At 41.4% G+C, this 11,961-nt stretch overlaps 1 protein-coding gene across 2 annotated transcripts in view; it reads left to right on the top strand.

Moving 5' to 3' along the window:
* The first annotated feature begins 239 nt into the window (after positions 1-239).
* Positions 240-11,961, top strand: part of LOC121199368 (TOX high mobility group box family member 2-like) — a 75,486-nt gene continuing 63,764 nt past the window's right edge. The window contains exon 1 of one of the 2 annotated variants that reach the window (XM_041063979.1): positions 240-970. In XM_041063979.1, the coding sequence (XP_040919913.1) occupies positions 866-970 (105 nt within the window). In that variant the 5' untranslated portion in view covers positions 240-865. The remainder of the gene's footprint in view (positions 971-11,961) is intronic. The other variant, XM_041063988.1, reaches the window with a different exon arrangement.

Raw genomic sequence — 11,961 nt, 5'->3', positions numbered from 1 at the left:
CTAAAGACTATGGCAGGTTTTTGTATAATCAAAATGATGTCGACATTAAACGCAGCGGGTTCAAGTTGTAAAATGAAAAATAAAAATACATTTAATAATAATAAAAAAAACATAGTCGAACTACAGAGAGACTCTGTGCAACCTCCTCCCATCCGTCTTGGCACAATAACCCAAATGGAAGCCTTTATGAAGCACTGATGGAAGCAGAGTGCGCTTTATAATGCACAGCCGTGCACACTACTACATTTCCAGCTAATCAGAAGCGCGCAGTTGCAGAAAGGAGAGCGGTTGCCAAGGCAGCCACCAATCTCCCCTCCCCCTTCTCCCTCCGTTCCCCTTTCCCGTTTATTATCGGCAGAGGTCGCATGGCAGAGGGAAGTCCAACCACTTCTGTACTGGAACCAATGCAAGAATATGCACCTCCATAACAAAGCCTGTATGGAGTCCTGAGAGCAGTGGGAAAACAGAGGCTGCACATTTATAGGCTACCGTTCAGCCGTAAAAAAAAAATTATATACTAATAAGAGAGGATCTAAGTTGGAGGTTTGCTTTTATTTGTTCAGGAACAAGGGGATAGTTTTGCCAACACGTGCGTATCCATGAAATTTCTACTCTCCGTTTTGAGTGAGTGAGTGAGTGTTTCGCATCCCGGTGCGGGGCTCTCTGTGGAGGACTGCGCATCACCAGAGTTGGTGCCGAAGTTCGGCCGCGAACGGATGTGAGGGAAGAGTGTACCGAGTAAAACTCCCCCACTTCTTTTTTTTTTTTTCTCGGTCTCTCCTGCTTTGGCGTTGTGTTTGCTGAGACAATAGTGAGTCAAAGACGCTGAAAGTGATTTCATGCCTTCAGTCTCGCAGAGCCTGAGATGGACGTGAGATTTTATCCTGCGCCCCCGGCAAATGTGGGTTCATGCTCCCTACCGACTGATCCAAGTTGTCTGAGCTCGTTGGACTATTACCACTCGAACAAGGTAAATAACAAATCGAGCAGCCTCGTGCACTGAAATGCTTTAATGCCTCACCTGTCTCTCTATATGAGCCAATACAGCCTGTTCACGCGCTGCAAACGCATGCTTTGGATGCGTTTTTAATCCACACGGGCGCTCACTTTCTCCAAACACACAGTTACACACTTGGAAAAAAAATAAATAGTCAGCTGTCAGCAAGTAAAGCGACCTGGGTTTGGATGGACTGGTTTTAGTTTAGTCCGGGACAGGATAAAGAATTAGCGATTACTTTAACACTGAAAGCTGCAACCTTTCTATTTTGCTGTAGAACGAAAATGTGTTGTCCAACTTTTTCTCCTCCAACCAGCATGGTTAAAATGTTATTTCCCCCCTGTGAGACTGTGCAGTTGTGTTTTGCACAAAGCTGGCATTAAGTGTCCCACCCGATGTGGAATACCAGGGGCTGTATAGAATCCATACTGTCCCACTCTGCTCTCTGCTCCAACATTAGCTTCCCTCTCAGTGATTTCTTATGGCTTACATGGTTTTTTTTTCCGCTGGGAGTTGAACGATTAAATGGATGTGTGCCAGTAATGTACTGTTAATTACTTTGTAACGAGAAACCACAGCAGTCTGGCTGTTACAAGTATCACTCTTTTCTCTCTCTCAGTTTTGACACCCCGCGGCTTTTGGCTTGTGACCTGCACTGACTTCGCTGCAAGTGCGCAGGCATTTTTTTTTTTAAACAGCGTTATTAATATTTTTGTTGTTTTACATTTGCCAAGAAAAAAATAAATAAATTATGAACCCTCGCGAAAAAACAACCAGTAGGCTTAATCCTGTTCTAAATAGCACAAAGATGGGGCAACAGTAGAAATCTTACATTTGAAAACCTGCCACAAGCGATAAAAAAAAAAACAACATAAAGTAAGATCCGATCACAGAAAAAGTACTAATGAGTACCACAAACACCACCTATGCCCTGTGGAAATTCTAGGAAAACAATTTTAAACTGTTCAATTAACGGACTTGCAGCTTCCACTAGTGTTACAGGCATTTTTAGCCATCTGCAGTCCCTAAATTAGACTTTGTTGCTGTCACCTACCGTACACCAACAGTCTCTGGATGCTGACCTGCTGCTGTAGATGAAGCTCTTCTGAGATAAAAGATGGTTTGGAGTTCTTTGGCTTGCTTTCTCAGAATAATGATGGCTTTCAGGTATGACAGTGAAGGGAATGACACAAAAAACACAGTTGGGGATGTTTGTCTTTCACTGTGTGGGCAATGGAAATTCTTTGTAACTGAATGGAAAATTTCAGTACTTAACTGAAAAGATCATCTTCCAGTGTAGGTCTTAAAAGTAGTGCTGTATACAGTCTTTGCTAGCACATAGTTTGTTCAGGCACGAAAGGCAAAAAAACTAAGCAAAAAAACCTATCAGGATGTAGTGGCTCCCATTTGATCGCAGATGAAATGAGGTCTATATAAAACATTTACTGATACATGAGGCAGGTTTACACCTGTGACTCAAATGGGCTCATATAACTGTCTCTTCCGCACATGGCTATCTTCTTGTAGGTCAGACGAATTAGGATCATCCTCCATGCGGATAATCCTAAGAATATGCTGATATCCACGCTCTGCATGAATCCTGGAAACAAAGCCACTAGATTTTAAATGATACGGTGCTTTCACAAGAGAGACAGTGACACCAACTACTGTCACCTACACAAAAGTGTGGCACCCCTCAAAATTACAAGTGTTCGTTTGAATTATTGAAATGCCTCCACTCCCACTCCACTCCTTACTTAGGGGTCTTTCCACTGGGGGAGGTATAATTTGCTGTCATCACATGTGTAACACTAACTGCCTTCACTAGCAATGCAAATGAGGCCTGCACCAGCGGGGATCATTTGGTGTCCTGTTAACACAGTGCACGAGGTCAGGTTCCTCTCCTCAAACGCTTGTCAAACTGACGGTGGCATTAAAGAGACATCTGATTTGTTATGTAGGTACTGTATCTACAGATCAGCTCTGCCTGCTGCTAATCATCTCTGACAGCCCGTGGTTGGCCAATTTCAAATTCAGCCCAGGTCTCTTTCTTAAGCAGAGTAGAGGCAAAAGGCTAATCATAGCATTAAGGTCAATTGTTTTTATGAGCTTACTTTGCATATTCATGTGGATATATTTTTGGTTTGAAGCAGAATATTTTGGTGGATTTGTTGGCTTCTAGTTTAGCTTGTGAATATTCTTTTGGGTGAATTTTATTGGAGAACAGTCAAAATGTTTTGAATTTAAAAAAAAAAAGCTTTCGGTTAGATGTTTGCAATTTGCCAACCATGTTGAGATTTTGCACCATTACCGACTGCTCCAGTATCTATGTTTAACCAAAAAAAAAAAAAAAAAAAAAAGCAAATTACAGCCTCAGAAAACATTTCTCCTTTTATCACTGTGAAAGTAGTAGTGTTAATCTGAGTCAGACACAAACTTAATTGGATGAAATAAGCACGTGCTTGTATTTTCGCTTTATAGTCTGTTTATTTGCAAGCCTGTTCTGTGTGTTACTGACTCACTCTAGATGCTGTGAGCGGACACGAGCTTAGTTTGAGTAATTAGCAAGTTTATGTGACTTCCAGGGAACATGTGCGGCTGCCATGCTTACAGCCTTTGTCACACTGCTCATTTGGAGCTGCAGTTTCTTTCATTCATAATATTGCATGTGCATGAATGCCTCTGGATGTATTCTTTCTTTCACTTCATTCAACGTGTTGATAATTACTGTGATCACCAATCGCTGCAAGTCATCTCCAGTTTGGCACGGTTGTCGATGATAAGCAAAAAAATAAAAGCAAAGAGAAAAAAAAGTCTTTCAAAGAGAGAACATTTTCCCAGTTTTGGCAACCAGCTTTCGTCATCGATTTGTTCTCAAGCAACATGAACAGTTTGTGCTAAGCCTGTATTTACTGTAGACGTTCAGTACTGTTAAACAAAAAGTAAAGGTGAGGAACACAAAGACGGAGATGCATAAACGAGCAGAAGAGCTACTTCAAGTGCAGCCTGAGATGAATCAGAAAGATCCATAAATAACCCTGAAGATGTTCACTTCAGTACTTTCAGTGCTCACTTTGTTTCACTGTGAGTGTGCGTGTCTTTTATTACTGTGGTGCTCTCCCACAGCCGAGGAGATATTACACAGAATAATACTATTGTAACAGCTTGGTGATCTGATGGTAATACGCTACCGTGCCACGTTTTAATGCTGTCTGCAGCGTTACTGGATGGATGGTATGCACATTACTCACATATACTGTGCAAATACTGTACTAATTTGCACCTAATGTATTGCTGAAAGCATTGAAACTATACGGATACATCTTGTGTTACACTACATGTAAACCTGTAATTTCACAGTGGCTTTTGGTTTGTCCGGCACTTTTAGTTTGCTCTGTGAAATGGGAACACAGTGTCTGCTCCTTTATTTGAATACCTTAATCAAACAGTGCTGACTGCTGCTGCCGCTGCTGCTGAGGTGCCTACAGTATAGCACTAGCATGGAGTGCAGAGAGAGAGTAGGCCCTGTGTTTATACACCCAGGCCCCACCCAGCTCATATATCCTCCCAACAACTGATATCTGCTTAGATAGGGAATGACTGAGGAGCTGGCTTTGTTGGTAGGTGGTCTCCTCTGCCTCAGATAAGCTGGGAAATGATGAGCTCCATTTGAATGCCTTATCTCAGTTTTATTTTTTTTTAAATACAGGACGGCCTTGTGTGTGCTGTGCAAAGGTTTGACTTCTTTGCATTAACATATTCAGTTGGTTTCCATCAACTGATCATCCTCAAGTGAAACAAGCTCTTAAATACACACGCTGACATTTTTATTGTGAGTTTTGGCTTAGTGCAGAAGTGTTATTTTTAACTCCTTGAGTACTTGGTTAACATGGCCGACAAAAAACCATTCCATGTAATGCAGGCTGTGGTATATGTTTATGCTGAGTGATGTTGCTGCTATTAGCTAATGACACACTCTGTGGTATGTGATAGAGAGGCAGAAAGGGAGAATCAAAGGATGAGTGAGAGTCAAATGGGTTGAAGTAATCAGTGGCTCAGTATGGGGACACTGTGAGTGTGTGTGTGTGCCCGCGCATGCTAACTCGGGGCCATTCAAGCGTTTTGCTGACTACGGAATCACAATCACAATTGCTTTCATAGTCCCGTGCAGAGGAAGGCCATGCATACCACAGTAAGGGATGGTGACACACAGCGAGCAGGGGCAGAGCAAAAACAGCCACTAAAACATACCCTCAGTGCCCCGACACATGGAGGAGATTTTTTAATAGGGATTCTGACTATTTGAAATCACTTCAATAAAACTGGAATTGGCTCTGACATTGGCTGAGTCACAGGGCCTGAATATGGCACAGAGATTTCTTGCCTTATGTATTTTTTACCTCGGTGACTCTGTGTGAAAAGTCCTATTCCCAACCAAAAACAAGGTGTCTGTATCTGTTTTAGGTGACTTTGTTTTAGGGATTTTTGGAGATTAGGAATGATAGATGTGGACAGATATGAATAATGATGAAAGGAAATAAGACCCATGATGCGGTCGTAACACATTCAGAATCATGAATACCTTTTTCACCATTTCAGTGGTCCGTGTCTCTTTGCTTGGCCTTTAAATGCAGTGTTTGTGTTTGATGTAGGTAATGAGAGTGGCAGTATGAATGTGTGTGTGTGTGTGTGTGGTAGTGGTGGGGGGGGGGGTTTACCCATGTGCTAATTATTGGCCCTGCCAATGCTAAGCTACTTGCTCGTTGGTGGGTACCAGTGCATCCCCCTCAGCGTCTGTTACCATAATTAAGACCAGCCGCCCCACTGTAGTGTGCTTACATTAGTCAGCCCGGGCCTTCCCATGGGGCAATGCGATGGTATTCTCATTCCTACTGCAGAAGAAGACAGAAAAAGAAACAGTGCCAGCACCTGCTGCAGAGTAGGCCCCTGGGTGTTTAGTTAAATGTTGATTATGTTTGTTAATGGCTGCAAATAGGCAGAAGGAATGGTGCATGGCCACATGGTGAAATTGATGTTGAATCTATCTATCTATCTATCTATCTATCTATCTATCTATCTATCTATCTATCAATCTATCTAACATGAGATTTTTCTGCTTTCCTCTGTTTTACATCCCTGTGAATTTAAACTGTTTGACTCCCAGTCCACATGTCGAAGAGTACTTGCTCGTGATGATCAGGCCAGCACCTTGCAGGGTAGCTCGCTGCCAGTGTTGTGTGTGTTTACATATGAACAGGTGAATGAGAGGCAAATTGCGAAGGGTTTTTGATTTTGAAAGAAAACTAAATAAATTCAGCTATTAAAAAAACAGGCAGTTTGGAGATGTCGCCTAGGGCTCTTGGGCTGTGTGCAGCCTGTTGCAGTTGCTCATGTTTGTTTTCTTATTTTTCCAGCTTTTTAGCTTTCTTCTCTTGTCATACTTGTTTAAATCTTTACAAGTAATTTATTAAATTGTGCCCTCTCTAAACGTGCTACCAAAGAGAGTTCTGTGAAATTTCATTCAGGTACCTTTTTGAATGCTTCTCATTCAGCAAACTAATTGAGGCCGTCAGGATAGTGATCAGAAGAATGGACATCCCTTTAGAACTCAGGAGAAGGACTCTGATACAGAGGAGTAACAAAGCAACAAGGGAAGAGAGCTAGGTCCATACAACAGAGACTGAGTGAGAGAAGCATATCTCCCTTCTATCATCATGGGCAACTGGGCAATAAGATGGGCGAGCTGGTGGCCCAAGACATGGCTACAGGAAGATACTCTGGATCCCATCACTACTATTGACAACCTTTAGATGGATCAGGTGGATGGAACGTTTCTTCAGCCCAGACATTAACAGAACTGTTAGCCGCAGGGCTATACTACATTCCCAGGGAGTTCTCACACACCAGCGGTTGTTGTTTATATCACCCCCTCTGCTAACCCAGCAGCCGCTTGTGATGTCCTCCACTGAGTTACTGTGAGACTCCAGACTCTGCACCCCAGTGCTTTCCTCACGATCTCCAGGGGACTTCAATTGGACAAGACTCTCCACAGTTTCTTTCAGTTTGTGCACTGCCTTATAGGTGGAAACAAAAACCCTGATGGACCTTAATGTGAAAGAGGCCTAGTGATTCTAAAGACATATTACTTTTTGTACATTTGCATTTGTACTATTGTACTTTCAGTTCACTTACTGTGTATTCATGATTATTGGTTATAGTAGTGTTTTACTTATTTTACTTCCTCTGTTCCAACTGTTGGTGGTGCAGTGGTAACAAAGCAATTTTCCAGTGAGGGTCAGTGAAATTTTTTCTGATTCTGATTCTAATTATATATGCATGTTTGTACACGTGTAGCTCCCACTCTGGGTACTCTGTGTACGTATGTATGATATGCAGTATGTACTCATGTAGAGTTTCTGTGTATGAATGTATGTACATATGTACTGTATGTATGTACGGTGCTGTATGTACTGTATGTATGTATGCTTGGAAGAGTCTGGAAGCTGGACAAACATTCCCAGTTGTCTCAGCTTCCTGAGGTATGTCCTGTGCAAACACCATGGGCCATGGTATAAGCTCCTTGCCAGGGATTTAAGGCTCTTTCCCTCCCTTGTTTTCACTGAATATCCTTTACAAATATTATCGGCTTGGTGTCAGTGCCATGTTTGCACTGTGGCCTGAAGGGACAGTACCTATATGAAATTTCAATTAATGGTCCAAGCCCAGAGTAACTCAGAAGCAGTACATAGAAGGCACAATGATCTAAAAGCTCCCAGTGTGAATAGTTTGAATTTAGTGAATAGAGGAAATTACAATGTTACTTTTTTTAGGTTTCCATGCACCATCAGATCTTTGACTTCTAATCTGTGCACTGGTGTCTTTCATTAATTCACTGACAAGCATTGATTTGGACTGTGAGAGGTTTCCACTTGAGGAAGACAGAGTTGATAAATCCATATGATCCTGAATTTGCTCTCTTTCCTCTTTACCCAGCTGTGACTGTCTCGCCTTGTCCCTTGTCTGTCAGGAGCATGTGTTTATTATGTGTGACATATTTAGCAGGCAGATATAATTGCCTGCGCAAGGCTGTAATCGTCTGCATCCAATTCAGTCAGCAGAGACTGCGGGAGCCCACAGAGCCACCGAGGTAATCAAACTGTGGCTCATTCTTCCTCTTTGAGAGCTAATGATGAGCTCCATGATCGTTTACAATGGGCAGAAAGAGAAGTGTGACAGAAAGTACAGTGGTAATACCATGGTTTTAGTCCTTGCAATGCTATTATCTTTGGTTTCAGACATGGGAATCGCCTAAAACTGAGAAAAGGCAAAAAGTTTCTGCAGAGTTACAGACAGAGAAAAGAATAGAGAAAGATGTTGTTAAAGAAAAAATGAGGTAGAGAGGTTAGAGGAGACTTGTGGGTTGAGAAAAGGGAGGGAAAGCGAAAGAAAGAGGCCCTCTCTTTGTGTTGTCGACCTATTTAGTCTCAAGCTGGCCATGAGCCATGCCGATGAGTGATGTCGCTAAGAAAAACAAACAGAGGAAAGAAAAGTAGGATTTTGGAAATTATGACATACAGTCAATGGTGTTATGTTATTGTGGACTCTGTCTCTCTTTTAACTAGGCTTCAGCAACCTCATAGCTGCTTGGTAGGGTTGTTAACACACAGGAAAGGGAAACTTGAGCAGATCTTTTTATAGAATTGTTAATAACACAGTAGACAGTAGTGAAAAACCGTAGCCTAAAGCAGCACTTACTGGCACAACCCACGTGGACCAAGAAAGTATATGTGTATCTGTATGCATAGTGTGTGTGTGTGTGTGTGTGTGTGTGTGTGTGTGTGTGTGTGTGTGTGTGTGTGTGTGTGTGTGTGTGTGTGTGTGTTCTGGCACTTTAGCAATGGTGGAAGAAGGATTCAGATCCTTTACTGAAGTAAAAGTAGCATTACCACACTGTAGAAATATTAGAGGTAAAGGTTTTGCATTAAAACCTTTACTTAAAGTGCAGCAGTATGAACAAAATGTACTTTAAGTATCAACTGTAAAAAAAAATACTCACTGTGCAGCAAAATTGACCCTGTCAGTGTTATATTTCTGTATCATAGATTATTTTGTCAGATTATTGTTACTAATAAAATATAAGCAGCATTCTAATGCTGTAGCTGATCCAGGGGGAGTTCACTACTTTATAAACTGTTTAACTATGTATTATTTTACAATCTCATCTTAGTTTGAAAAGTAATAAAGTGCAACTGTAAGTATCACATAAATGTGGTGGAGTAAAAAGTACAATATTTCACTTGTAAATGTAGTAGATTAAATTTATAAATTAGCATGAAATGGAAATACTTAAGTACAAGCACCTCAAAACTGTGCTGTACATGTATCTACAGTGTGTGCATGAGTGTGTGTGTGTGTGTGTGTGTGTGTGTGTGCGCATCAGCAGTCAATGTAGAATCAGACCAGGGTGTCAAAGAGGAGAGATGATAGCTGATCGGGACGTGCTTCCGTCAGGTCCCAACTCACCAAATCAGACAAAGTTGCTAACGGCCAGCCCAGTGCTCTAAAATCAAGTGAAAAGGGATAAGACACTTGTGCGCTGTGTTAAGGAGTCTAAAAACAACTTGTTAGTGTAAGAGTTATTTTAGAGCAGCAGGAGACAGACGAGGTTCTGATAGTGTAATGTTAGCAAGTCAGAGCAGCGACTTCCAAGAAACACTTTTTGTCACTTATCTCTAGTGGTTTCGCTCTAGTGGTAAAACCTGGTGATAGTTTTGATTTTATTTGGCCAGAAGTTCAAGAAATCCATCTCAGAGATTGATACTGCCAGAGCAGTACAGTGGAGGTGTATGGAATCTGGTTTGCAGTGCTTAAAATATAATTTTTTTTTTAATGTTTTATTTTAAAACATACTCAGAGTATTGGGGACATTGAAATGGGATGGAAGAGGATATTTGGGCAAGTAAAACCAAAGTTATTCCCAGTTAGAAAATACTAATTTACCTGTTCTTTTCCAATTTGGGTAAACTGACCCTTTACTCTCAATGTGTTACCCAGAAAATGCTAATGCCTTGTTGGGCTATTGTAATGTTCTGTACCTGTTGCTGCAGTTGAACCGTTAGAGAGTTTTAGGCCAGTTACTTAGCAAAGGCATTGTGAATGTCATAACCAGAAATGTTTGCAGGGGGAGGGAGTGAAACTGAGAGATGGTCATGTTTTATTAAGCCTGATAATGCAGCCTAATCTGTGGCTTGGGTTACACAGTGCTTTGTGGGTAATTAGAGATCATGTCGTATGCCTGGCCTGCTGAAAAATTGCACTCCGCCCTAATCCCCTCCTATCCGCCTTTCACCCGCCACCTCCCTTCGTCTCTCCCTTCATTCTCTCCCTCGCTCACAAAAAAACCCACATGATTCCAAATGCGCTACCTTCTCGTCAAGGAAACACACAAATAAACAAACATGGCAGCCATATTTCAGGTAGCTAGTAATCAGAAAGTTTATACCTTGCTGTAAGATACTTGGAAATGTGCCTTATGTGCTCAGAATTCAATAAGAGGAAGTTGACAGTGGAGCACTTTGTGGTTTGCTTTGTGGAGCTTGTTAGATGAATGACTAATGCCTCCTGGCAAGTGCCCCAGGTTTACTATTACCAAAACAATGGCACTTGATACAGAGCACCGTAGCCTTGGTTTTCACACAGACAGGAGCTCAGGCTGCTGTTTTCTTTTGAACCCTAAATGCTGACTGCCCATTCATGCAACATCCCCTGAACACAGAGACACACACAAAGGAAATTCTCAACTGACACGGTGACTTGTTGAAAAAAAACAACAGCTTCTTTCATCGCTCATTGTCCCCAATTTTTCCATTGTTAAAAATCGAGAAACTTTTCCCTCTCGCTGTGTCTAGATTTGGCTATCACTGCATGTAAAACAGTAGCCATGTTTACACACACAGAGCACAGAGTTGTATAATTACTGACTTTACTCGGATTATGGAGCAACTACATTAAACTGTCGACATATCAGGTGGGAAATAATGATGCAATCTGGTACAGATTTGGAGCAAAAGCATCAGCTCAAGAAAATGTACAGGTGGAAAGACTGGATAAAAAGCAGGTTTAAACTGTAACCCACTGAGTTTAATGCATGTAGTGTTTCCCCCTTGAATTTCTGTCACGCCTGGTAGTTTTTGCCAAAAATCCCCTTTACATAAAAAGAGACATGAAAGCAATAATAACACCAACCATATAGAAACTTTATCTCCTCTGCATCTTAGTGACAACTCATGAAACCTCATCCTACAGTATGTGCAAAATGAATCAGTGAAGAAAGCCTGCTAGTAAACAGTTTGAATCTTTCACCATGAATGCACATGATAACAGAATTGTCATAGACATCAACCACAAATAATAAAGTACCTCTGTAATGTGCGGTTATCCACACATGGCACAGAACTCATTAACCGCCTCAACCACAGCCACCAGAGGAGGGCTTATAAATTATCATTTATTTAGACACAAAGGAGATAAACGCATAGTATTTCATAGGGACAGGTGATCGTATTGCCCCCATGTAGGAAACAAGCCTTCAGACAACTCATATACCATCATGCACTGACTTCATTTGCATAAAAATATGTCAAAATGCAAAACTGAGCTATATTCAAAGTATTCAAGTAGCATGTTGAGTACTGGCAGAACCAGACAGCTTTTAAGGGGTGAGATAGCTAATATGGTTTGGTAGGTTTGCGTATGGATAGATTTGGAACCAGAGACCCCCCAAAAAAAAACCTAAGCAAGAAAACAACAGTAAAGTTCTTAAGATAAAATGACTCTGGGGAAATTTTGACATCTACTGTATCATTTCTTGCTCAGTCAGAGGTCACTGTGAAGTCTCCTCATCACCAAACACAACATGCTCAATTTTCATGTTATCAAGTTGAGCAAGGTTTTAAAACATATGC

The sequence above is a fragment of the Toxotes jaculatrix genome, chromosome 2 (genome assembly GCF_017976425.1).
Source record: "Toxotes jaculatrix isolate fToxJac2 chromosome 2, fToxJac2.pri, whole genome shotgun sequence".
NCBI lineage: Eukaryota > Metazoa > Chordata > Actinopteri > Toxotidae > Toxotes > Toxotes jaculatrix.
This window is presented reverse-complemented; position numbering and strand designations above follow the sequence as displayed.